At 38.4% G+C, this 26,388-nt stretch overlaps 11 protein-coding genes and 1 non-coding gene across 12 annotated transcripts, besides 2 other annotated features; 6 read left to right on the top strand and 6 right to left on the bottom strand.

Moving 5' to 3' along the window:
- Positions 1–23: 23 nt before the first annotated feature.
- CDC37 (Hsp90 co-chaperone CDC37) lies at positions 24–1,544 on the top strand (the record flags this gene model as incomplete). The annotated part of the gene is made up of 1 exon (NM_001180475.1): positions 24–1,544. One exon carries the CDS (start codon positions 24–26, stop codon positions 1,542–1,544), a length of 1,521 nt encoding a protein of 506 aa, NP_010452.1.
- Positions 1,545–2,043: 499 nt separating this feature from the next.
- STB3 (Stb3p) lies at positions 2,044–3,585 on the bottom strand (the record flags this gene model as incomplete). Its single annotated transcript, NM_001180476.1, has 1 exon — positions 2,044–3,585. One exon carries the CDS (start codon positions 3,583–3,585, stop codon positions 2,044–2,046), a length of 1,542 nt encoding a protein of 513 aa, NP_010453.1.
- A 684-nt stretch (positions 3,586–4,269) lies between these two features.
- Positions 4,270–4,419, bottom strand: YDR169C-A (uncharacterized protein; the record flags this gene model as incomplete). Its single annotated transcript, NM_001184544.3, has 1 exon — positions 4,270–4,419. The coding sequence occupies one exon, from the start codon at positions 4,417–4,419 to the stop codon at positions 4,270–4,272; it is 150 nt and encodes a 49-aa protein (NP_878062.3).
- Positions 4,420–5,888: 1,469 nt separating this feature from the next.
- Positions 5,889–11,918, bottom strand: SEC7 (Arf family guanine nucleotide exchange factor SEC7; the record flags this gene model as incomplete). Its single annotated transcript, NM_001180477.3, has 1 exon — positions 5,889–11,918. One exon carries the CDS (start codon positions 11,916–11,918, stop codon positions 5,889–5,891), a length of 6,030 nt encoding a protein of 2,009 aa, NP_010454.3.
- Positions 11,919–12,426: 508 nt separating this feature from the next.
- On the bottom strand, positions 12,427–12,498 carry YNCD0016C. Its single transcript has one exon. It is a non-coding gene; the product is annotated as a tRNA-Gln (tRNA).
- Positions 12,499–12,600: 102 nt separating this feature from the next.
- Positions 12,601–12,931: a long terminal repeat (Ty1 LTR).
- Positions 12,891–14,213, top strand: YDR170W-A (gag protein; the record flags this gene model as incomplete). Its single annotated transcript, NM_001184320.1, has 1 exon — positions 12,891–14,213. The coding sequence occupies one exon, from the start codon at positions 12,891–12,893 to the stop codon at positions 14,211–14,213; it is 1,323 nt and encodes a 440-aa protein (NP_010455.1).
- Positions 14,214–15,747: 1,534 nt separating this feature from the next.
- Positions 15,748–15,973: an origin of replication (ARS425; Autonomously Replicating Sequence).
- A 343-nt stretch (positions 15,974–16,316) lies between these two features.
- On the top strand, positions 16,317–17,444 carry HSP42 (heat shock protein HSP42; the record flags this gene model as incomplete). The annotated part of the gene is made up of 1 exon (NM_001180478.1): positions 16,317–17,444. One exon carries the CDS (start codon positions 16,317–16,319, stop codon positions 17,442–17,444), a length of 1,128 nt encoding a protein of 375 aa, NP_010456.1.
- A 575-nt stretch (positions 17,445–18,019) lies between these two features.
- On the top strand, positions 18,020–20,077 carry SUP35 (translation termination factor GTPase eRF3; the record flags this gene model as incomplete). Its single annotated transcript, NM_001180479.3, has 1 exon — positions 18,020–20,077. One exon carries the CDS (start codon positions 18,020–18,022, stop codon positions 20,075–20,077), a length of 2,058 nt encoding a protein of 685 aa, NP_010457.3.
- A 183-nt stretch (positions 20,078–20,260) lies between these two features.
- Positions 20,261–21,328, bottom strand: ARG82 (inositol polyphosphate multikinase; the record flags this gene model as incomplete). Its single annotated transcript, NM_001180480.3, has 1 exon — positions 20,261–21,328. The coding sequence occupies one exon, from the start codon at positions 21,326–21,328 to the stop codon at positions 20,261–20,263; it is 1,068 nt and encodes a 355-aa protein (NP_010458.3).
- Positions 21,329–21,805: 477 nt separating this feature from the next.
- Positions 21,806–22,546, top strand: HMO1 (Hmo1p; the record flags this gene model as incomplete). The annotated part of the gene is made up of 1 exon (NM_001180481.1): positions 21,806–22,546. One exon carries the CDS (start codon positions 21,806–21,808, stop codon positions 22,544–22,546), a length of 741 nt encoding a protein of 246 aa, NP_010459.1.
- A 342-nt stretch (positions 22,547–22,888) lies between these two features.
- RSM24 (mitochondrial 37S ribosomal protein RSM24) lies at positions 22,889–23,848 on the bottom strand (the record flags this gene model as incomplete). The annotated part of the gene is made up of 1 exon (NM_001180482.1): positions 22,889–23,848. The coding sequence occupies one exon, from the start codon at positions 23,846–23,848 to the stop codon at positions 22,889–22,891; it is 960 nt and encodes a 319-aa protein (NP_010460.1).
- A 299-nt stretch (positions 23,849–24,147) lies between these two features.
- On the top strand, positions 24,148–26,256 carry NGG1 (histone acetyltransferase NGG1; the record flags this gene model as incomplete). The annotated part of the gene is made up of 1 exon (NM_001180483.3): positions 24,148–26,256. One exon carries the CDS (start codon positions 24,148–24,150, stop codon positions 26,254–26,256), a length of 2,109 nt encoding a protein of 702 aa, NP_010461.3.
- Positions 26,257–26,388: the final 132 nt, after the last annotated feature.

The following is a 26,388-nucleotide window of genomic DNA, read 5'->3' on the forward strand; positions in this document are numbered from 1 at the left end:
CGGAACAACTACATAAGTCAAAAATGGCCATTGATTACTCTAAGTGGGATAAAATTGAACTATCAGATGATTCTGATGTCGAGGTGCATCCTAATGTGGACAAGAAATCGTTCATTAAATGGAAACAACAGAGTATCCATGAACAGCGATTCAAAAGGAACCAAGATATCAAAAATTTGGAGACACAAGTGGATATGTATTCTCATTTGAACAAACGAGTGGACAGAATTTTGAGTAATTTACCTGAAAGTTCTCTTACTGATTTGCCAGCCGTTACCAAATTCTTGAATGCAAATTTTGATAAGATGGAGAAAAGTAAAGGGGAAAATGTTGATCCTGAGATTGCAACATACAATGAAATGGTTGAAGATCTTTTTGAACAATTAGCAAAAGATTTAGACAAAGAGGGCAAAGACTCGAAGAGCCCATCTCTCATAAGGGATGCTATTTTGAAACATAGGGCTAAGATCGATTCAGTAACTGTAGAGGCTAAGAAGAAATTAGATGAATTATACAAGGAGAAAAATGCACACATTTCATCTGAAGACATTCATACAGGCTTTGATAGTAGCTTTATGAACAAGCAAAAGGGGGGGGCTAAGCCACTGGAAGCAACTCCTTCAGAAGCTCTTTCGAGCGCTGCAGAGTCTAATATTCTTAATAAACTAGCAAAATCATCAGTTCCGCAAACTTTCATCGATTTTAAAGATGATCCTATGAAACTGGCCAAGGAAACTGAAGAATTCGGTAAAATATCCATTAATGAGTACTCAAAATCTCAGAAATTCTTACTGGAGCACTTACCTATTATTTCAGAACAACAAAAGGACGCCTTAATGATGAAGGCCTTTGAGTATCAGTTACATGGTGACGATAAGATGACTTTGCAAGTCATTCATCAATCCGAATTGATGGCCTACATTAAGGAAATCTACGACATGAAGAAAATTCCATATTTAAATCCAATGGAACTATCAAATGTCATTAATATGTTTTTCGAGAAGGTTATCTTCAACAAGGACAAGCCAATGGGTAAAGAGTCTTTTTTGAGATCAGTTCAAGAAAAATTTTTGCACATTCAAAAACGTTCCAAAATTTTACAACAAGAGGAAATGGATGAATCGAATGCTGAAGGAGTAGAGACGATTCAATTGAAATCTCTAGATGATTCTACAGAATTAGAAGTAAACTTGCCAGACTTCAATTCTAAAGATCCAGAAGAGATGAAAAAGGTTAAAGTTTTCAAAACTTTAATACCGGAAAAAATGCAAGAAGCCATAATGACCAAAAATTTGGATAATATTAATAAAGTCTTTGAAGATATACCAATTGAAGAGGCTGAGAAACTTTTGGAAGTGTTTAATGACATTGACATTATTGGAATAAAAGCGATCTTAGAAAACGAGAAAGACTTTCAAAGTTTGAAAGATCAATACGAACAGGACCATGAAGACGCCACTATGGAGAATCTGTCCTTAAACGACCGTGATGGTGGCGGAGATAACCATGAAGAGGTCAAACATACTGCCGACACTGTTGACTAGAAATTTATGTAGCTATTTTACTGGTGCAGCGTGCATCTACTTCCTTTTTTATTGTTATTTTCATTTATACATAATACAAAAAAAAAAAAGAAGAAAATTAATGATCAATAAAGAAAATCGTGAAATTACAGCAGAGGTTTTGTACCTGCTTTCCTACGTTAGTACATAATATCTTATTTTTTATTAGTGCATGTTTTTCTCAGTGTGTGTTTTTGTAATTTGTATATACTACACAAAGAATCGGAAGGGTAAAATGTGAAAAATACTGGGTCTTTTGAAATATATTGAACGGGCTAATATATGAAATGAATATGAAAAGAAGAAAAAAATGTGACAAGAAAAAAGTGGTGACAAAAAAGACAAAATAATTATTCAGAGATGATAAACTTAAAGCAAAACTTGGTAACAAACTTTCATTAAAACAAAATATGTATTCTTTTTTCATTTTCATTTTTTTTTTACTGTTTTTTTGTTATTTCATGGAACTGGTAAAGAATTCTTAAGATTTTAAGCTCATTAATAAAAACGCAGCACTATTGTCTTCCCCATTTCTTGGCTGCTGTTCATGTTTCTGTTGGTCGTGTTGTAGGGGAGGCTCAATATCTCCATTCTGAGAGTTAGTAAAACTTGGATTTGTAGGTTTAGGGCTAACTACGCCATTAGTAGAACTTGCTACGCTGTCTATGTTAGGTGCTAAACTGTTATTTCTCAGAGAAGCTGCACCAATTGATTCCCAGTCTTCTTCGTCTGTATCTGAGTGAGGTTGATGATGAGAATGGGGAACAAGTTGTGGCGACGATTCCCCATTCAGGTGTTGTGAAGCTACTCTATGTTTCTCCTTGTCCGATAATACTATCGGATTTGAACTTACATTCATCTGTTCTTCTAGCTTAGGGGAGGTGGAAACCGACGTAGCTTTAGAGTTAGGGTTTGTAGTGACGATCAAATAGTTTTTGTTTGGGAAAAGTGTCGATCTAATACTTGATTCTTTCGATACAGACAGACGAGAAGCTCTTCTTGAAGTTGGCTCACTTGTCGCAGTAAGTTTCTCTAAATCTATCTTCGCCTGGTTTGAGTTACTGTTGTTATTTGATGGGGTTGTCGTTGAGGTTGTATTGGGGGAAAGGTAGGATGAATCTTGGTGTGTGTTTAGTTTGGAAATGAAAGGTGTATGTGGTTTTATGCTCGAACGGCGTCTATTTCTTAATAGCGGTCTAATCTTTTGTGCTATTATTTCATGCTCAATATTCTCGGGAGTTGAATCGGCGAACACAACTTGAGACCTTCTCCTGCCGAAACTATAGGGATCACCATTTGAAGATTTTCCAAAATTATTACTGCTGTTCCTCGATTTGTTTTGGTAATGTAAATGATGGTCATCTTCATCAAACTCCTCATCCTCATCTTCCGATGCTAGCGCATTTTCATCTATATATACTACGTTTGCTGCTGCAAGTGGAGATTTGCTGCGTTTGATATTAACAGGAATGGTGGTGGAAGCAACAGCGGTAGGCGGGGTGGTGGCTCCATCGATATTCGTGATATTATGCTCAACTTTCATAGGCATTTCAACTTTGCCGCCTGAATTAGAATTTGAATTGTTGCTTTTCCTTCTTTGACTCTCTTGAGAAATCAAGTCTTTCACCTTTGCATTTGCAAAATTGGTCGCTTCCAGCTCCTTATCAAAGTTGGCAGGGTCTACTCTTTTCGCGGACCATTGACCCCATCCAATTTTTTCAAATACCACTGATTTTTCTTTATCACCACTTTCCATAGCACTCATTATAAGTCGTCTTTGCTTGGAAGATGATAAATCTTTAAAACAGGGAATATCTAGGCATAAGGTCTGTGTAATGTGTCTAATGGCCAATGGTCCCATTTCTAGTAATAAAGTGGACAGTTTCCCGGGCGTAACTCTTTGAGCGGCTGCTAACCCAGCGGGTGATGATGTGGAGATAGGTTTGGAAAATATACTAGAGCTTGCCTCGGATTTGACCGATATGGCTTGAGGAGGCGATACCTCCTTTTGGTTTTCTGACATTATTAGTGGTAGTCTGAAATAATGTCTTTTTATTCAAAATTTCAATTTATTAGAAAAGCACAAAGCAGGAGCTTGGCGTTTGTACACCGAATGATTCAGATGATACTATACTCTTTTTCCTTCTTTTCAGCGGAAATTTAGTAACGGTCTTTAATCGTGTTTACAAGTGGTTACAAATTCACGTGCTCCGATTGGAAACTGGTTATTGACACGACTCTTGAAAATCTCAGTTCGCCCTTTTTTGCGATAAATTTAACGTGCTTCTGATCAGGATTGCCAGGCACCGTTTGCAATCAGTGTCTTTTATAATCGATTTGTCTTGGATATGGATGGTATTACCGTACCTGTATCTTTATATTATAGCGTGGATTGCGTGAGATTGTGTGGAGATGAACATGAGAAGGATAAAGACTATCTGAAATAGTTCACTCTTCGGTTACTAAGGTAAGGAAGGCGCCTCTACCCTCTCAGCGCGCACGTGCGGAGTGATCAGCCTACTACCGTAGGGACTTTTGCACGTTATTATGGGAATATCATTGCCAACGCAACCTGATTCCTATACAAGCAGCCAATTCATGCAAATGACTGTAGTATTGTATAGCATGCCAACATTCTTCATCATACTATCCTGAGGTCCTATTTCTACAAAGATCCCACAAAAGGGTTCATAATTTTGGCCGTATTTCAGTTTCTGCCGTGCTTGTTTGAGAATCTGGGGCATTCCAATTTGCTTGACGAAGATCTCAAGCCACTAGCACCAATAAGCAACATTCTCACTCGAGAAGTCGCAGAAAATCTCTGTGACTGCATTTGTTTTAGAGACATTCTCATCATTGGACGGGAATGTTCTGGCGCCACGATAAGAAATTTACGACCGGGAATGTTGCGTACTCTAGTTTTTGTCGATTTTGCTACTCACTCCTGCTGAATTTGCAGTAATGTTTTAAAGATGTGGCTTCGCAACCACCAACATGAACCCTATGGTCGTGTCTTTTGTTTGTTTCTTGTAACAAATCATAGCGAGCAGTTTGAAAATTATTACAAAACCAAAATACGTCTCTAGTAGTGCTACCATAGAATTTATTGGGGCATACGTAAAACAAAGTTTGAATCTTTCTTGTCATACTTCGCCATAAATTACAGACAGTCTCGTCCCCTATGCTTCAAAAGAAATAGGATGCGAGGGGTGGAGGCGCTTGATGGAAGAATAATCCAAGTCCTCAACCTTTTAGGCTAAACAATCTTGGGACTCCCGTACAAATACTGGATATCTCAAATTGCTCAAAAATTGTGCTTTATTGATCCAAAAGTTGCCTGTCCAAAGATACATCTACATTGACATAATGGAAAACATGAAAACATACACCTACGAAGGGCATAATTGTGCAAGATATAAATGCAGCCTATGTTTCCTGCCAGATGGAGCGTATATTTCCGACCGAGTATTACTCAGTTGAACTCATTCAACGTTACACAAGTGAAGTTGATTATAGGATAATGTAGGGGTTTATAATAGCGTAGTCAATCAGGCTTATGAGGAACAAAAATAGTAAAAGCAAGCAAGTATGGCCCTATTTATCTTAAGCGTCAAGCCTTTTATATCCAAGCAAGCACTTGCAAACTTTGTTGTTATCGCTGATGGCGCTCCTCCATAGCGAGTATTGATGCTTGGCATAAACAACAAGCCTGTAAGCCTTGCCTTCTCATTCGCCTTCATTACAAGTAAAAACGCCCTCATCTGCTATTTGTTTCCAATAAATCCGTGAAAACATCGGTATGTTCTAGTGTTTTGATGGAAGCGGTGCTACCTTATTGTTTGCAATATGGATGACTCAGCTTAATGGTTTTGTGATGAACACAGTAAAAAAACGTTGACTCCTACGTGCAGCCGATCGTCCTCCACACTTAAATTCGTTGAGATAAATCGTGTAGTAATACACTCAGTCATTCAGTATCCGTGCTTGTTTCTTTCTTTTCCTATTTGTTCGCAAGTGACTACGTGCGCCCTTAATTGCTTACATATTTTAGGTTAAGATTACATCCTTTCTTATTTCGGCAAAAATGAAGTTAGTATAAAATGCCCATGAATGAGGACCAAAATGGCTAAACTTGATAAGTCTTTCTACATAGTTTACATATTTGTTATTGCTATATGATGTACCTTGTTTATGAATTAAACGAATCTAAAAAGGATCACCGCCACTAAATCAGGATTAATATGAGTAAAAGTATATCAACCTTCTCATTTTTTCTGTGTTCTACAACTAAGCATATTTTAATCTGCTGGACCATTCAACAAAGCCTTAATCAGTAGAAAGGTATAATTCACCAACTCTGCTTAGAAATTGTTTTATAGCATGTCTCAACTCCGTTGGAACGCTCTTATCTAATATTTGAATCACCAGAGCATACATAGCAGGACAGTATAGTCTAAAGTCTTCATCATCAAATTCGTAGTAACCTTGTAATATTTCAACTATCACTGAACGCCAGGCATTGATACTACGTTCCATGGTTCTATCATCCAAAGAAACATAACCCTCTACGACCTGGATGCAAATGGTGATCAGACGAGTTATTAAATCAGCCTTCTTCTCATCATCGTTCAGATACAACTGAAACATAATGTCAAGGAGAACTGCAGCAGCACTCGTTTCTTGTTTCAACAGGTTTGGTATTTTATCAACTACACGAGCCTCTACTAGTCTTGTTCTTAACCCATAATCTTCATTAAAGTCACGAGAAAATTCGTACGATTTCTCCAACAATCTTGTAATTCTAATGGCTTCCTTGTAAGGGATACAGTGGGCAAAATCTTCGTTCTCGAATAATTCGTTGAGCAGCTCTATCATCAAAAGCTGTAAAACACATTTGACAACAATAGAATTCTTGATGTTTATTCTCCTACGTATATCTTCGTTACTTTCGTTTCGTTTCATGTGCTTAGTTTTCTTGGGGATACTTAGACTAGCGGGCTTTGGATTCAATTCGTCCTTTACCGTCGGAACGGAATTGCCATTATTAAGCTTAGTTTGCCCATTGAGTGTTTCAACCATGTCACCACCAACGTCTTCGCTGGATTCTTCTTGATGCGCTCTTTCGACCGTCTCACTGATATTAGAATCGTTCTCCCTTCTGTCGTTGCTATCATCATCTGAGTGTTGGCTGGTATCATTAGTTGTTTGGTGATGAGATACAGATGATTTTCTTCCTTGCTGTAACGGATCATAATCGAACAATTCATTAGCAGTGGTTAAATCAAACAATTTATCGAATACGTCACCTATTTGATTCCAATGGTACTCATTGAATTTAGATACGTTTTGCAATATCAATTGTTGCAGGCAGGATCTCCCAATTCTAGCAATAGTGTCATTTTCTTGACAAATACAGGATACCAGCAGACCCAAAAATCCATCGAGCATTCTGTTCAACGATTCAAAGTAATGCGTAAAAAGGGCAATCAAGTTCCTTAAGGCTTGAATTAACGTGGTCGAAAGCCAAACACTTAAATCATCATGACTATTGAATTGGTTGACTTCCCAATGTTTGGATAATACACCGAAAATAGGAAATAGTAACTTCTTACAAATCTTTTCCCAGAAATCATCATTGAATTTACCACCATATGCCACTAGGGCATCGAACATATAGTTTAATGCACGTGATCTAACTTCTAAGTCTTCAGCTGTCATGATCGTATCATTGAAGCAGAATAACATAGGGAACCACACATCCTGGAATATGTCTTTCCCACGAAGTAAAGCATCGTTATGTTTTCTTTCTTCTTCAGTCTTATTTTCATTGTAAAAACAGATGTCTGCGACGTTCTGAGTCATCTTTCTTAGAGACTCCAAAGCATGTAGAGATAGCTTTTGGAATCTCTTATTTTTGGTGATTTCTCTGAAGACACCAACTAACTCAGAAAAGGCATCTTCTTGAGAGAATACGTTTTCGAAGTGATTTGTCACAATATCATTGCTAACCAGCAATTGCGTCTTTAATACAATGGATTCAGTGCTTGAGCGAGCCGTATATTGTAAGGATTCAAGAATAGGCTTCCAGCCAGATTTGATACTTTCCGATTTTGTCAATATGAAGTTCCTAAAACACTCAATAATCATTTCTTGAACTTCAGTGTTGCCACTATTTTGAACCGTGTATTCAAAAGGTTTTAAAAAATCATGTTGAAATTCAAAACCTGATAATTCCTCAATATCTAAAAATCTCATAGACAATTGACGCAGGGAATCGATAGCGAAAAATACTACTGCTAAGTTAGAGTTTGTAGCAATCTTGTTGAAAGCTTTTCCCATAACAGCCCAAAGCGGCGTCCATTCTAGTTTGATACGATCCATATTGTAGTAACATACATCGACCATTTTTTGCAAGGAAAACATTCTTGGTGTGGAAGCATTTTCAGATGATTCAATTTCTTCTAAAGATACAGCGGTTAAAGCTTTGATAAAATCAACGATAGCATTACCTGATAACTCGGAACTTTTGGTAAATATATTGTCCATCAAAACGACTAATTCACTGGAGGAAATGAATTTAGAGATTTCGGGTGATAAGGTTTGATTATGGTGTTTTTCTTGAGCCAATTCTGTGGGAGTTGCCTTCTTGCCCCAAACATCAAAGAAAGATGTATTATTGGATCTTGATGATTCGTAAGAAACTCTAGGGTTTGCAACACGAGCTTGTGCAACATCTGGAACCGTATCTCTGTCGATACCTTTGGATATCAATTGTAGTCTTTCCATTTGAGACACGACCAGCAAAATGTCCTTCCACGATCCCTCCAAGTAATTTCCTTCTGATAACGCGACTTCAAGAAGAATTACCATTGCATTGACATTTTTAACTTTGATTTCTTCAAGGTTTTGAAGGTTACAAAATTGGACTAACGCACCTACAAAGGAGGTTCTAGCATCATTGATTCTAAAAGTAGAAGCAATTTTAATTGATATTTTCAAGCCTTCTAAACACTTATTGGTTGTGTCAATGTCATCATAATCCTTAAATGGGGGGGTTAGAGCTGCTAAAAAGGACATCCATAGTGTCTCGAAAATTGATTTAACATGCTCAACGTGGGAAGCAGCATAATAGACGTCTGGGCCTCCTTTATTTTTGTTTAAATTCTTAAAGACTAATTCCGTTTTAGATGAAATTTCTTTTGAGACTTGATTATATGCCTCTCTTGTCAAATCACGAGAATTAAAGAAGTTGAAAGCAGATTGCTGTTGTTGGACAAGATTGGTATCACCTGAAAGCATTGCCTGATGCTGTTCAGAAATTAACTTGATTTCATTGTTAGCAATTTCGTTGAACAAACCTTCCAAGAAGTCTCTTGGTAAATCTCTTCCGTTGTCAATACCTTCGTTGTTTTCTAAAAACTCTTGTAAAGACATTTTATTTTTGATTTGTGACGAATGTAAATCAGTATTCAACATGATCAAAGAATACGAAAGCACATATGCAGTATCCGCCTTTGAAAAGACTCCGGGGTTTTGGTCCACAAATCTTTCCGCAAATTTCAGCATGAATCTGTCAATTTTTTGACCTTCTCCAGGCAATCTGAAACTTTGTAAAAATGACCTTAATGCGTCAACAATGGACATACCAGTGAAGTCAAACTCATCAACAAATGCGTGCATTATAGCGATGTTCTTGTCGTCTCCTTCGCCTAGATAATCCCCAACAGCGGCCATGTCGAGGCCTTCTGTTTCTAATAACCACTTGGCAATGGAAATTGGAGAATCATCTTTCAAAAATCCTTTTTTAATAAGTACTGGAATAGCTTTCTTGGGTTTATTGTTGAAAATAGCAATACATTCCGATAAAGCAGTTTTCCTTAGTTTCAAATTTTCAAATTGTGTGGGGTCGTCTGCGTCAATGTTTTGACTGCTCAATGATCTGCTTTCTTCGTCTTCATATGTTGGTTTGAAGTCATCATTACTTGTCATAATAGAAGACCTTACGTCGTTACTCAAAGATGATCTAGATTCTTGACGAGCTGAAGATGTTGTGTTTAGTAATACCTTATTAGCAGTGTGTGTGTTTGGATTTAAAGCTTTGTGAGCCCATGAGCTTAAGGAACGCAAAACTGACACAATGCAATTTAGTGACACCATTTTGAGAGCAAAATCAAGTGGAAAAAGTAAATTGACTTGACCAACATCAGGACTAGAAGACAAGTTGGAAGAAGTCAAAAGGGGCAATTGTGAGAAATTGTAGGTGGACAGGGATTTTGATATTTGTTCATCGTAGTATGATCTTTGAGTCTGAGTAATTTCCACCCTAGTTAAAGCCAATCTTGTCAAATAATCAACAGTTATTTCCATTACATTTGGCATTCCAGGGTTACAATCATAATTCAAGTAAAATTCAACTAAAGTTCTTGGGTCGTTACAAATTCGTTGAATAACACTTAAAAAATATCTCTTTTGTTGGGAGGTGGAAGTGGTTAATTCTGAAATGGGGAAGTAGATTTCTGTTAAAAAAACTGGAATTTCCTTCACGAAATCTGCTCTCAAATTAGCAATCAATAGCCACATAATTTCTAAAGTAACCTCGAAAACTGGAGCTAGAGGCGAGGCAGCATTCCTTGATAAAACAAGACGTAAATATTGTCTAATTGAATCGATAAAGCACACACGCTCCTTTCCTGGTAGAAAAATGTTGTGGGAAAGGAATACGTCAATATGATCTTTGATAATAGAGTAAATGATGTGAAGAGATAAAAGCTTTGACCTGACGGCATGTGACCTCATGTCGAGTTCTGTTTCCAAAGGTTTAGCACATATTTTCGCCATGACTCTAAACACTAAGAACGCATCTTTAACAGCTAGATCTTGGTTAGTTATGGCGATAGAATCAGGCTGTTGAGCGTCCATTAGTCTTTCCTCATCGTCATTCAACTTATCCATATTTTCCAGAGTTAAAGGAGCCGGCGTTTCTGCATTTTCAGAAGCCTCGGAAAGTTCTATGGCGGATTGTTGTTGATGATTTTTTGTCGATAAGGATACTGCTGAAGAGGTACTTTGTTTGAGATCGATTTTATCATACACCGAACTAATAATTTGTGTCAAGGTCGCCTGTGCAATACCTTGATTGGATGGGTTCAACGAAAAGACGAAAACGTTGTAGATTGTTCTGATAGCCTTTAGCAAGGAAGCACCGTGGCATAAAGAACTTGAATCCTCTTCTAAAATGCAACTAGATAAAGCTCTAACGATTTGTAGTTCCACACGGTCATCAGTGCCTTCACCTTGAAAACAGTCTGAAATAGTATCAATTGCAGCGTCTATAATTTTTTGTTTTGGAGGCGGCGTTATTCCATCGGCAGCATCTTGTCGTTGATCATTAGAGGCTAAAGAATCGGGTGGATTCACTAACAGGGTCTCGTCTAGCGATCTAAAAGAAAACAATTTTGACAGGCAATCTAAAGCCAAACTTTGAACTTTGGAGGATTTGGTACGACAGCTTGCCCTTAGTGCTTCGAATACTAGTATTGAATCCACGTAATGTGGGTTATTCGTGGTTTGCGGATCAAATTCCTTAAATTTTTGTAATGTCCTTTCGATAGCCTTCTGAGCATTCGAATTCTTTTTAATGTCCTTATCATTTAAAATTGTCTCCAACGTAGTTTTCACTAAAATTATGGTTGAGTTTGTGTTCGAACCATTTGAAGATAGTGATATGTTCCTCGTATGGGTAGACCTTGGGGCAGTAGAATCGTTGGTGGGAACACTATCTTGATGAGCGATAGCTGGTTCGCCAGCATTTTCCTCTTCTTCTTCTTCTTCTTCTTCTTCTTCTTCTTCTTCTGACCCGCTTTCATCACCAGAGGAGCTGTTTGATGTATTTCCATCGCTTTCATCAGATTCTTCATCTTCTCCAGAGCTACTCTCAGTACTTTCCCCTGAGACTGATTCAGAATCTTCCCCGTCTTCGGAACTGGTTTCGGAACTACTGCTATCCACGTCCTCATCATCCTCGTCCCCATTGTCTTCATCTTCATCTTCATCTTCATCTTCATCTTCATCTCCATCTTCACCTTCATCGTCATGGCGTTTGTCATTTGTATCTTCCGTTTCTTCGGGCGTTTTCATTCCGTTGGTAGCGTCGTTACTTGTTTCTTTTGTTTCTGCCGTACTGCCAGCGTTTTCTGGCCCTTTGCATTTTTGATCTTCACCATTTGTCTCTTTAGCTTCTTCTTTAATAGCATTCTGTGGTTTCACAGACGGATTGACTGAAGAAGCAGTCTCTACATTTGAAGATATTTCGCCATCCCCTTTTTCAGCATTTACTACTGAATTCTGTTCAGACATCAGATATAGTAGCACTTAGACTTGTTTCTTATCTTCTTTAATGGAATTCGGGGAAAAAATGAGAAAGAAACAGTTTAAGATATTACTTTTTATTGGTTCTGGAGAAACTTAAAAGAAATCGAGTATAGCTTAGTTGCAGAAAATATTTTATATTTCTCCGGAAAATGACTTCAATTTCTATTAGTCTGCGTTTATTGAACAATTGGAGAGAAGCCAATGATGCTTTTTAAAGAAATGATGTAAATCCCAACTTTGAGCTTCCTTTCTCGTTGCTTTGTTTTTCCCTCGCCTCGATATTATAAAATTTACTCGGCGCCTTGATAAAAACTAAACGTTCACCTTCTTTCCTGTAGAGGGAAAATAACAATATGTATAAGCCTTCTCCGACATCAAAAAACTGTAAGAGCTTCAAAAGTACTAAAGTGTATATCTTAAGAGCATCGTTGGCTCCACTCTAACACATCAACAAAAAATATCAATGTTGATTTGTTAGAGTAAAAATAAAAAGAGGTCCTACCCGGATTCGAACCGGGGTTGTCCGGATCAAAACCGAAAGTGATAACCACTACACTATAGGACCGACAATTCATGTTAAATCCTCCTTTTTTAGGCTTTTATAAGTTACTTTGACTAGAGATGACTAGAAATGATTATATTACACGCACACACAATACACACATAGTGTTGGAATAAAAATCCACTATCGTCTATCAACTAATAGTTATATTATCAATATATTATCATATACGGTGTTAAGATGATGACATAAGTTATGAGAAGCTGTCATCGAAGTTAGAGGAAGCTGAAGTGCAAGGATTGATAATGTAATAGGATAATGAAACATATAAAACAGAATGAGGAATAATCGTAATATTGGTATATAGAAATATAGATTCCATTATGGGGATTCCTGACCCTCGAGGAGAACTTCTAGTATATTCTGTATACCTAATATTATAGCCTTTATCAACAATGGAATCCCAACAATTATCTCAACATTCACCCATTTCTCATGGTAGCGCCTGTGCTTCGGTTACTTCTAAAGAAGTCCAAACAACTCAAGATCCGTTAGACATTTCAGCTTCCAAAACAGAAGAATGTGAGAAGGTTTTCACTCAGGCTAATTCTCAACAGCCAACAACACCTCCCTCAGCTGCTGTTCCAGAGAACCATCATCATGCCTCTCCTCAAGCTGCTCAAGTACCATTGCCACAAAATGGGCCGTACCCACAGCAGCGAATGATGACTCCCCAACAAGCCAATATTTCTGGTTGGCCAGTATACGGGCACCCATCTTTGATGCCGTATCCACCTTATCAAATGTCACCTATGTACGCTCCACCTGGAGCACAATCACAGTTTACACAATATCCACAATATGTTGGAACACATTTGAACACCCCGTCACCTGAGTCAGGTAATTCATTTCCTGATTCATCCTCAGCAAAGTCTAATATGACATCCACTAATCAACATGTCAGACCACCGCCAATCTTAACCTCACCTAATGACTTTCTAAATTGGGTTAAAATATACATCAAATTTTTACAAAATTCGAATCTCGGTGATATTATTCCGACAGCAACAAGAAAAGCCGTACGTCAGATGACTGATGACGAACTCACCTTCTTATGTCACACCTTTCAACTATTTGCTCTATCTCAATTCTTACCCACCTGGGTTAAAGACATCTTATCTGTTGATTATACAGATATCATGAAAATTCTTTCCAAAAGCATTAACAAAATGCAGTCTGATACTCAAGAGGTAAATGACATTACGACCCTAGCAAATTTGCATTATAATGGAAGTACACCTGCAGATGCATTTGAAGCAGAAGTCACAAACATTCTTGACAGACTAAAAAACAATGGCATTCCTATCAATAACAAGGTAGCATGCCAATTCATTATGAGAGGTCTATCTGGCGAATACAAATTTTTACGCTACGCACGTCATCGATATATACATATGACAGTTGCTGATCTGTTTTCAGACATACATTCTATGTATGAAGAACAACAGGAATCAAAACGTAATAAATCTACTTATAGGAGAAGTCCGAGTGATGAGAAGAAAGACTCTCGCACCTATACGAATACAACCAAACCCAAATCCATAACTCGGAATTCCCAAAAACCAAATAATTCACAATCAAGAACAGCCAGGGCTCATAACGTATCCACATCTAATAACTTTCCCGGCCCTGATAACGATCTCATAAGAGGATCAACTACTGAACCGATTCAATTGAAGAATAAACACGACCTTCACCTTAGGCCAGGAACTTACTGAATCTACGGTGAATCACACTAATCATTCTGATGATGAACTCCCTGGACACCTCCTTCTCGATTCAGGAGCATCACGAACCCTTATAAGATCTGCTCATCACATACACTCAGCATCATCTAATCCTGACATAAACGTAGTTGATGCTCAAAAAAGAAATATACCAATTAACGCTATTGGTGACCTACAATTTCACTTCCAGGACAACACCAAAACATCAATAAAGGTATTGCACACTCCTAACATAGCCTATGACTTACTCAGTTTGAATGAATTGGCTGCAGTAGATATCACAGCATGCTTTACCAAAAACGTCTTAGAACGATCTGACGGCACTGTACTTGCGCCTATCGTAAAATATGGAGACTTTTACTGGGTATCTAAAAAGTACTTGCTTCCTTCAAATATCTCCGTACCCACCATCAATAATGCCCATACAAATGAAAGTACACGCAAGTATCCTTATCCTTTCATTCATCGAATGCTTGCGCATGCCAATGCACAGACAATTCGATACTCACTTAAAAATAACACCATCACGTATTTTAACGAATCAGATGTCGACTGGTCTAGTGCTGTTGACTATCAATGTCCTGATTGTTTAATCGGCAAAAGCACCAAACACAGACATATCAAAGGTTCACGACTAAAATACCAAAATTCATACGAACCCTTTCAATACCTACATACTGACATATTTGGTCCAGTTCACAACCTACCAAAGAGTGCACCATCCTATTTCATCTCATTTACTGATGAGACAACAAAATTCCGTTGGGTTTATCCATTACACGACCGTCGCGAGGACTCTATCCTCGATGTTTTTACTACGATACTAGCTTTTATTAAAAACCAGTTTCAGGCCAGTGTCTTGGTTATACAAATGGACCGTGGTTCTGAGTATACTAACAGAACTCTCCATAAATTCCTTGAAAAAAATGGTATAACTCCATGCTATACAACCACAGCGAATTCCCGAGCACATGGAGTCGCTGAACGGCTGAACCGTACCTTATTAGATGACTGCCGTACTCAACTGCAATGTAGTGGTTTACCGAACCATTTATGGTTCTCTGCAATCGAATTTTCTACTATTGTGAGAAATTCACTAGCTTCACCTAAAAGCAAAAAATCTCAAAATTCCCAATATTCACATAGTCTAAAGTACCGATAGCAACCAACATATATAAACAGTAGTATTTTACGAAGCTGAATTGCAAGATTAGTGAGAGGAGAATAACCGGATAATTTTTTTGGATTACGTTATTGTTAAAGGCTATAATATTAGGTGAAACAGAATGTCCTAGAAGTTTTTTTCTTTCATGTTAAATTTATTGATTCTTGCGCTTCAGCTTTTATAAAACATAAGAACTGTTTCTTCACGTTAACTTCTTGTGCCACATATAATGATGTACTAGTAATATGGGTACTATTTGGCAGATGATATTTGATTTTTATTCAAGACGGTTACTGTTTCTACGATTGATATTTTCATTCCTGGATATCATCTTGCCAGATCACTTACAATTTAGGCCGCGCCTGAATTGAAGAGTACTTCAATACGTAGTGTACTGTCCAAACTCTCTTCCAAATTTTTAATATTTAGCTGGGGTTGGGTAACAAGTGAGCAAGGGAAAAAGTGAACATTTTAAGAAGAACAATAAAATAGCAAGAGATGGAATGGTAATGCTTGGCTCTCGAGAAGAGTAGCATAAAACGAGACTTGTTTAAAACAGGATATGACATACTTCAATTCAGCTTTCCCTATCAGCCGCTCGAGCAGTTATATAGGTGTGTTGCCGGAGTAATTTGGCGGAGGCCAACAGTGGCTAGGCGGCAACGCCTGGAACACGCGCTTAAAAGTTCTGGAAGGTTCGCGAATTGAGAACTGCTCAGGGGCGAATACAGGGGCGGCCTTGGCGGCAGGGGGGAGGCCTCTGTGAAGTTAGTTATATAAGACTTGCTGTCATCGTTTTTTTGATCCCGGCAGGAACTATCTTTTATTCTCATACATACGGTCAAGAAGTATAATTATACATAACATAGGGACACGTTCAGGCAATTGTCCATATCCCACACAAATTAAGATCATACCAAGCCGAAGCAATGAGTTTTTATCAACCATCCCTATCTCTTTATGACGTTTTGAACGCATTATCCAACCAAACTGGCCAGAGAGGGCAGCAAGGATATCCTCGCCAACCACAAAGGCCACAGAGATACCATCCCCATTATGGACAAGTGCACGTTGGCGGGCATCATCCTCGTCATCATCCATTGTATAGCAGATACAATGGTGTTCCTAATACCTATTACTACCAGTTCCCTGGACAAGCCTATTACTATAGTCCTGAATACGGTTATGATGACGAGGATGGTGAAGAAGAGGACCAAGACGAAGATATGGTGGGTGACAGCGGCACTACAAGACAGGAAGATGGTGGCGAGGACAGCAACTCGAGAAGATATCCATCATATTACCATTGTAATACTGCCAGGAATAATAGGACCAACCAACAGGCAAACAGTTTAAACGACTTATTAACCGCGTTAATAGGTGTTCCACCATATGAAGGCACTGAACCAGAAATTGAAGCAAATACCGAACAGGAGGGCGAAAAGGGAGAAGAAAAGGATAAGAAGGATAAGTCTGAAGCACCCAAAGAGGAAGCTGGCGAAACCAACAAAGAAAAACCTTTGAATCAGCTGGAGGAATCGTCGAGACCACCATTAGCCAAAAAATCTTCATCGTTCGCTCACCTACAAGCGCCTTCCCCAATACCTGACCCGTTACAAGTATCCAAGCCTGAAACGAGAATGGACTTACCATTTTCACCAGAAGTGAATGTCTATGATACCGAGGACACTTACGTAGTTGTTCTTGCGTTACCAGGTGCTAACTCTAGGGCTTTCCACATTGATTACCATCCATCTTCTCATGAGATGCTCATCAAGGGTAAGATCGAAGACAGAGTGGGCATTGATGAAAAATTCTTGAAGATCACGGAACTAAAATATGGTGCGTTTGAGAGAACCGTTAAATTCCCCGTGCTGCCACGCATTAAGGACGAAGAAATTAAAGCTACTTACAACAACGGTCTACTACAAATTAAGGTGCCTAAAATTGTCAATGACACTGAAAAGCCGAAGCCAAAAAAGAGGATCGCCATTGAGGAAATACCCGACGAAGAATTGGAGTTTGAAGAAAATCCCAACCCTACGGTAGAAAATTGAATATCGTATCTGTTTATACACACATACATACATTTATATTTATAATAAGCGTTAAAATTTCGGCAGAATATCTGTCAACCACACAAAAATCATACAACGAATGGTATATGCTTCATTTCTTTGTTTCGCATTAGCTGCGCTATTTGACTCAAATTATTATTTTTTACTAAGACGACGCGTCACAGTGTTCGAGTCTGTGTCATTTCTTTTGTAATTCTCTTAAACCACTTCATAAAGTTGTGAAGTTCATAGCAAAATTCTTCCGCAAAAAGATGAATCTTAGTTCTCAGCCCACCAAAAGAGGTACATGCTAAGATCATACAGAAGTTATTGTCACTTCTTACCTTGCTCTTAAATGTACATTACAACCGGGTATTATATCTTACATCATCGTATAATATGATCTTTCTTTATGGAGAAAATTTTTTTTTCACTCGACCAAAGCTCCCATTGCTTCTGAAGAGTGTAGTGTATATTGGTACATCTTCTCTTGAAAGACTCCATTGTACTGTAACAAAAAGCGGTTTCTTCATCGACTTGCTCGGAATAACATCTATATCTGCCCACTAGCAACAATGTCGGATTCAAACCAAGGCAACAATCAGCAAAACTACCAGCAATACAGCCAGAACGGTAACCAACAACAAGGTAACAACAGATACCAAGGTTATCAAGCTTACAATGCTCAAGCCCAACCTGCAGGTGGGTACTACCAAAATTACCAAGGTTATTCTGGGTACCAACAAGGTGGCTATCAACAGTACAATCCCGACGCCGGTTACCAGCAACAGTATAATCCTCAAGGAGGCTATCAACAGTACAATCCTCAAGGCGGTTATCAGCAGCAATTCAATCCACAAGGTGGCCGTGGAAATTACAAAAACTTCAACTACAATAACAATTTGCAAGGATATCAAGCTGGTTTCCAACCACAGTCTCAAGGTATGTCTTTGAACGACTTTCAAAAGCAACAAAAGCAGGCCGCTCCCAAACCAAAGAAGACTTTGAAGCTTGTCTCCAGTTCCGGTATCAAGTTGGCCAATGCTACCAAGAAGGTTGGCACAAAACCTGCCGAATCTGATAAGAAAGAGGAAGAGAAGTCTGCTGAAACCAAAGAACCAACTAAAGAGCCAACAAAGGTCGAAGAACCAGTTAAAAAGGAGGAGAAACCAGTCCAGACTGAAGAAAAGACGGAGGAAAAATCGGAACTTCCAAAGGTAGAAGACCTTAAAATCTCTGAATCAACACATAATACCAACAATGCCAATGTTACCAGTGCTGATGCCTTGATCAAGGAACAGGAAGAAGAAGTGGATGACGAAGTTGTTAACGATATGTTTGGTGGTAAAGATCACGTTTCTTTAATTTTCATGGGTCATGTTGATGCCGGTAAATCTACTATGGGTGGTAATCTACTATACTTGACTGGCTCTGTGGATAAGAGAACTATTGAGAAATATGAAAGAGAAGCCAAGGATGCAGGCAGACAAGGTTGGTACTTGTCATGGGTCATGGATACCAACAAAGAAGAAAGAAATGATGGTAAGACTATCGAAGTTGGTAAGGCCTACTTTGAAACTGAAAAAAGGCGTTATACCATATTGGATGCTCCTGGTCATAAAATGTACGTTTCCGAGATGATCGGTGGTGCTTCTCAAGCTGATGTTGGTGTTTTGGTCATTTCCGCCAGAAAGGGTGAGTACGAAACCGGTTTTGAGAGAGGTGGTCAAACTCGTGAACACGCCCTATTGGCCAAGACCCAAGGTGTTAATAAGATGGTTGTCGTCGTAAATAAGATGGATGACCCAACCGTTAACTGGTCTAAGGAACGTTACGACCAATGTGTGAGTAATGTCAGCAATTTCTTGAGAGCAATTGGTTACAACATTAAGACAGACGTTGTATTTATGCCAGTATCCGGCTACAGTGGTGCAAATTTGAAAGATCACGTAGATCCAAAAGAATGCCCATGGTACACCGGCCCAACTCTGTTAGAATATCTGGATACAATGAACCACGTCGACCGTCACATCAATGCTCCATTCATGTTGCCTATTGCCGCTAAGATGAAGGATCTAGGTACCATCGTTGAAGGTAAAATTGAATCCGGTCATATCAAAAAGGGTCAATCCACCCTACTGATGCCTAACAAAACCGCTGTGGAAATTCAAAATATTTACAACGAAACTGAAAATGAAGTTGATATGGCTATGTGTGGTGAGCAAGTTAAACTAAGAATCAAAGGTGTTGAAGAAGAAGACATTTCACCAGGTTTTGTACTAACATCGCCAAAGAACCCTATCAAGAGTGTTACCAAGTTTGTAGCTCAAATTGCTATTGTAGAATTAAAATCTATCATAGCAGCCGGTTTTTCATGTGTTATGCATGTTCATACAGCAATTGAAGAGGTACATATTGTTAAGTTATTGCACAAATTAGAAAAGGGTACCAACCGTAAGTCAAAGAAACCACCTGCTTTTGCTAAGAAGGGTATGAAGGTCATCGCTGTTTTAGAAACTGAAGCTCCAGTTTGTGTGGAAACTTACCAAGATTACCCTCAATTAGGTAGATTCACTTTGAGAGATCAAGGTACCACAATAGCAATTGGTAAAATTGTTAAAATTGCCGAGTAAATTTCTTGCAAACATAAGTAAATGCAAACACAATAATACCGATCATAAAGCATTTTCTTCTATATTAAAAAACAAGGTTTAATAAAGCTGTTATATATATATATATATATATAGACGTATAATTAGTTTAGTTCTTTTTGTACCATATACCATAAACAAGGTAAACTTCACCTCTCAATATATCTAGAATTTCATAAAAATATCTAGCAAGGTTTCAACTCCTTCAATCACGTTTTCATCATAACCCTTCCCCGGCGTTATTTCAGAATGTGCAAAATCTATTAGTGACATGGAACTCAAAGAACCAGTTGTTTTTTTGTCCTTTGGTCCTTCGCTGCTTCCCTCGGCATCATCATCATCATCATCATCATTATCATCATCGTCGTCATCATCGTCTATAAAATCATCTCGCATAAGTTTGTCAACATCATTTAGTAATTCCCATCGCTCCGGGTCTCCTTCGTAAATAAACAAAAGACTACTTGATATCATTCTAACTTCTTCTTCTAGCATAGTATTATAAAACAACTGCAATCTTTTCAAAAATGTTTTCTTCAGTTGATGCTTTCTCGCATCCGACAGATGAGGATTGTTAAAATAAAGTTCAATTGCATCTGAAACATTTTGATCGGTTCTTGAACGACCATACAATTTGTTTATAAAGATATAATCACTGTCTGCTTCTTCTTCGTAATATTCGAGCGAAAGCTGATTCAGCACAGAGGGATTTTTCTGTATTTTCATGCCACATATCCTGAAACCCAAAGATCCTGAAGTCGTCGTCTCACTGACTCTTTTCATTCTCTCTCTTTTTTCCAATGATGCCTTCGAATCATACAAAGTTTTGCCTAATTTTATATCAAGTATATTAGGTTTACTAAATCCATATAGTAGATTTTCTAAAACGAGGTATTGCTTGGACTTCTCAGACTTTACAGGTATTGAATCAAGATTATCAGTGGAATCACTTAACCGCTCATCTATCTTCAGAAGCGCAGCATCGCCACTTTGCTCGATTTTTGCCCCTTCATTCAAGACTCCAAGATACGTGGGCATCCAAGAGCACAAGGGAGCATCTCCATCAGCCGAAGACTTTCTTCGACTCACATCTCTCACTTGTATGGCTTTGTAGAATTCCAGTTCCTGCGGAAAGGCCGGTTTAAAGATGAGCAATCCATCACCGTCTGTTAGAGTACCGTCGTGGCCAGCAGCTTTATGCTCTAAAACCCTATAATTGTTTACCGTATCCATGTGAAAAAAATTTCTACTTAGGCACACGTATGCACATATCCATGTAAGCTACTAATGGAAATTGTTTAACTGATTACTGGTAAAAAAGGGATCTCCAATGGCTTTATCTTATTCCATTTTGTCCCACCATTTGTATACAGTATAAAGACATTTTGGTGAGATACTTAGTTACCCAGCCTACTTCTGAGAAATATTACCCGACTCGATTATCTACCAATTGGCTTCGAGAACGTGGTTTTTCACCATTTTTTTTCCCGCTTTTTTTTTTCATCCGACCGTTGTGGCGGAGAGAAGCTTCCGGAAGGGAATTCACTCAGATTCTCTCCAGTACCACGGGGGGCAACTCTGCCTGGAACACTCTCTTCCTTCAAGAACTTAGCAAGAAGTACCAATTAGTCCCAGCGGGCCCTCAGGGCTGGTCTACTGCCTTATACTCTAGGATGTACATCCTACCACACACAACAAGCCTGTCACACCATGACTACAGATCCTTCTGTCAAATTGAAGTCCGCCAAAGACTCCCTCGTCTCCTCCCTCTTCGAGTTATCAAAAGCTGCTAATCAGACAGCCTCCTCTATTGTTGATTTCTACAATGCCATCGGCGACGATGAAGAAGAGAAGATAGAGGCTTTCACCACTTTGACTGAGTCTTTGCAAACATTGACTTCTGGTGTAAACCACTTGCACGGCATCAGCTCGGAGCTGGTTAACCCTATTGATGATGATAAAGATGCTATTATCGCTGCTCCAGTCAAGGCTGTAAGAAGAAAGATCGAACGTGATCCAAATGCTCCAAAGAAGCCACTGACTGTTTTCTTTGCTTACTCTGCGTACGTTCGTCAAGAACTTCGTGAAGACAGACAAAAGGCTGGCTTGCCACCTTTATCCTCAACTGAGATTACTCAAGAAATCTCCAAGAAATGGAAGGAATTGAGTGATAACGAAAAAGAAAAATGGAAGCAGGCTTACAACGTCGAGTTGGAGAATTACCAAAGAGAGAAATCCAAATACTTAGAAGCAAAGAAAAACGGTACCCTACCACCAGCTTCCTTGGAAAACGGTCCAACTCATGCGCCGGTTCCAATTCCTTTCAGTTTACAGCACGCCGCTGAACCTCCTGTGGAAAAGAGACCTCACGATGATGATGGATCTTCGGAAAAGAAGAAGAAGAAGAAGAAGAAGGATAAGAAGAAGGACAAATCCAACTCTTCTATTTGATGGACGGACAAACTCGTTACTATTACTCTACTGTCTTTCTAAAATAAATATAATAATAAAAAAAGGAATAAAATATAGCAGCATGGGCTTGCTTTGCCCATAGTGTATGCACATATATATATATATATATGTATCTATCCCTCTCCTCTTGTAACAGTATATCTTCCTTTTCATTTTCGTTGTGTATATGTATGTATATAGTTCTAAATTTGCGATTATACCTTTTCAAACCTCTCAATGTTGTATTGTGCTAAAACTATGTACATTTTAGAGAAAAAGAAGGAAGCAAAACAAATACATAATATATACAGGGGGGCCGTTCTTTTTGTTTTTGAACATGTATTAAAGAGTGCTCAATAATTGATCTACAATATCAAATTTCTTCTTTGGTGCATCTTCAGGGCGTTTCCAGTGTTCAGGAAACTCATAATCCCGCTTCTTTTTACGTAAACTCTTAGCTATAGTATGCCTTGTGTCAAGGGGAACATCGCTAAAATCGTCCTCCGTCAAATCTTTTGACTCCGCTAACAGCCTTTGAAGAATATCATGCAAATAACGTGCATTTTGTGATGCATGCTCAAATTTGTCACTAGACATTTTAAAAATATCTGTAGTATGATCATAACGCGACCTGGCTAATATTCTGAACTTATGTAATGATTTTTCCTCCAGGCCCAATTCCTTGGTTTTAACGCTTAATACAACCTTCCTCGAATTGGGATGCTCTTCGCCAACATAACTAGTGTATCTATAAGTGACCGGATGACTTTCTGGAGATGGTCTCTTGTATTCCTGGCGATATTGAGCTAATAGCGGTAACTCATATGCGGCTAATCGATTATAGAACCTTTGTTCACGATGTTGGGCAACCAATTCCTGAGCTTGCGATGGCAATTCATCAAACATAAACGGTCTAAGACTGTTATCGCGATTCACGTTTCCACCTTTTATATCAATAGCGCCTTGTTCTCCTCTGTGATATAGCTTTTTAATATCGTTAACAGGTACATTTGAGTACTCAGAAGTGGTTAATAAGGCATTCAGTTCGTCTTTGTTAGGTTTATACTCTGAACCCAATCTAGCCATTCTCTCCCAATATAACTCTAAAATTCTTTGAGGAGGTAAACCCTTCCATTTTTCGGGATGCATATAGAGATCTGCTGAAAAAGCTGGTCCTTCTCTCACAGTTTTAGCTTCATTACCAGCATCACTGTTCAAACATCTAGACATTGTCAAAACCCTTTTCTGGGTGCTCCACAAATTACCCCGAGAGACTTTCCATAACCCCAATGGTACTTTCATCTTCCTAAGAATAGTATTTTAGTAGTGTCAAATGTTTCGGTAACTCTACTGCCTTGTTCACAGATCGAAATATACTCAGAATCAGTTACAGAAAAGGTCCCATTTAGCGTAATTTCTTAGCGGAACTCATTAAAGAGCTCCGACGTGCAACGCGATAAAGGTTCGCCGACGACAACAAAACAATGGCAGGCAGTCATTAAATGAACGCCATCAAATGAAATATTCGTGGTAGCGATTACAATAAGGAAGTTGGAAAAACATAACAAAGACGGAGCGACGAGAAGTATTGGACAGGACATATGCCTAGACATGGAAGAAGAGGAAAACTGCCAAAAGGCGAGAAACTTCCTAAAAAGGAGGGAGGCGACAATACTCCGTCAAAGCTTTTATCGTCAATGCTTAAAACTTTAGATTTGACCTTCGAGCGTGATATTGGAATGCTCAATGGCAAAAGTGTTAGGTCCATACCCAATAAAAAAACTTTACTTGAATTGCAAAGTCAATTGGATAGTCTCAATGAAATACTGGGTACAATTGCCCGAGGTGATCAAGAGACCATTGAAGCGCTTCGGAAAATAAGAGACAGTAAAAATGAGAAGCAAGCAAACGATGAAAAGCAGGAAACTTCAAATGCAGACGGGCAGCACGAAAGTTCTACTGCTACTGAAGAAACGAATATAATTGATAAAGGGGTACAAAGCCCACCAAAACCTCCTCCTTCTAATGAAATCTCCGGCACAATTGAGAACGATGTAGAAAGCATCAAACAAGCGGCTGATAATATGGCTAAAGAAGAAATTAATGAAGACAAAGATTTACAAGTTCATAGAGATCAACCCAGAGAAAAGAGGCCGTTCGATTCTGAAACTGAAAATAGGGCCACTGAAAATGAAAACACACAGAGGCCAGACAATAAGAAGCAAAAAATTGACGTTGACAAAATGGAAAACGATCCAACTGTTAAAAATCCAAAATCAGAATTTGTAGTATCGCAAACGTTACCTCGAGCAGCAGCAGCACTCGGCTTATTCAATGAAGAGGGACTAGAAAGTACAGGAGAAGACTTCCTAAAAAAAAAATACAATGTAGCTAGTTATCCAACAAATGATTTGAAAGATCTGTTACCAGGTGAATTACCGGATATGGACTTTTCGCATCCTAAACCAACCAACCAAATTCAATTCAATACCTTTCTAGCATTTGTGGAAAATTTTTTCAAAGATCTTAGTGATGACAACTTAAAGTTTTTGAAGATGAAATATATTATACCCGATAGCTTGCAATTTGACAAAACTTATGACCCTGAGGTAAACCCGTTTATTATACCGAAACTAGGCCCTTTATACACAGATGTTTGGTTCAAAGATGAAAACGACAAAAATTCTGCCTATAAAAAACCTTCACCATATTCAAACGATGCATCTACTATACTACCAAAAAAAAGTGCCAACGAACTTGATGATAATGCTTTGGAATCGGGCAGTATATCGTGTGGGCCCTTATTATCTAGGCTGTTGAGTGCTGTATTAAAAGATGACAATGACAAATCAGAATTGCAATCTTCTAAAATAATACGGGATGGCGGACTACCGAGAACCGGAGGGGAAGACGATATACAATCGTTTAGAAACAACAACAATGATACTGTAGACATGACATTATCTCAGGAGAACGGGCCCAGTGTTCAAACACCTGACAATGACATTGATGAGGAAGCATCTTTCCAAGCAAAACTGGCAGAAAATAAAGGCAGTAATGGCGGTACTACAAGTACGTTACCCCAACAAATTGGGTGGATAACAAATGGAATTAACCTGGACTATCCAACATTCGAAGAACGATTGAAAAGAGAACTAAAGTATGTAGGGATATACATGAATTTGCCTAAGGATGAGAACAACCCTAACTCAGATGACCCCGATTGGGTCACCGGTAGAGAAGACGACGAAATAAGCGCAGAGTTAAGAGAATTGCAAGGCACTTTAAAACAAGTGACCAAGAAAAACCAAAAGAGGAAAGCCCAATTGATTCCACTAGTGGAAAGACAACTAGCATGGCAGGAATACTCATCTATTTTAGAAGATTTAGACAAACAAATCGACCAGGCTTATGTCAAACGTATTCGCGTACCCAAGAAAAGAAAGAAGCATCATACAGCAGCTTCAAATAATGTGAACACAGGAACCACGTCTCAAATAGCACAACAAAAGGCTGCAAACTCAAGTTTAAAATCCCTTCTGGATAAAAGGCAAAGGTGGATTAATAAGATTGGTCCATTGTTTGATAAACCTGAAATTATGAAGAGAATCCCCAATGAAAGCGTATTCAAGGACATGGACCAAGAAGAAGATGAGGATGAAGCCGATGTATTTGCACAAAACACTAATAAGGACGTGGAACTAAATTAAAATATACGAACTCTAAGGAAAAATACGTAGCATAATAACGCATATAACTAACAATTTGGATAACTATCCATAAAAAAAAAAAAATAGTCACATAATACGAACATTAATATCCTTTTTTGTTACATTTTCTTC

This window comes from Saccharomyces cerevisiae, chromosome IV, assembly GCF_000146045.2.
Source record: "Saccharomyces cerevisiae S288C chromosome IV, complete sequence".
NCBI classification, from domain to species: domain Eukaryota; kingdom Fungi; phylum Ascomycota; class Saccharomycetes; order Saccharomycetales; family Saccharomycetaceae; genus Saccharomyces; species Saccharomyces cerevisiae.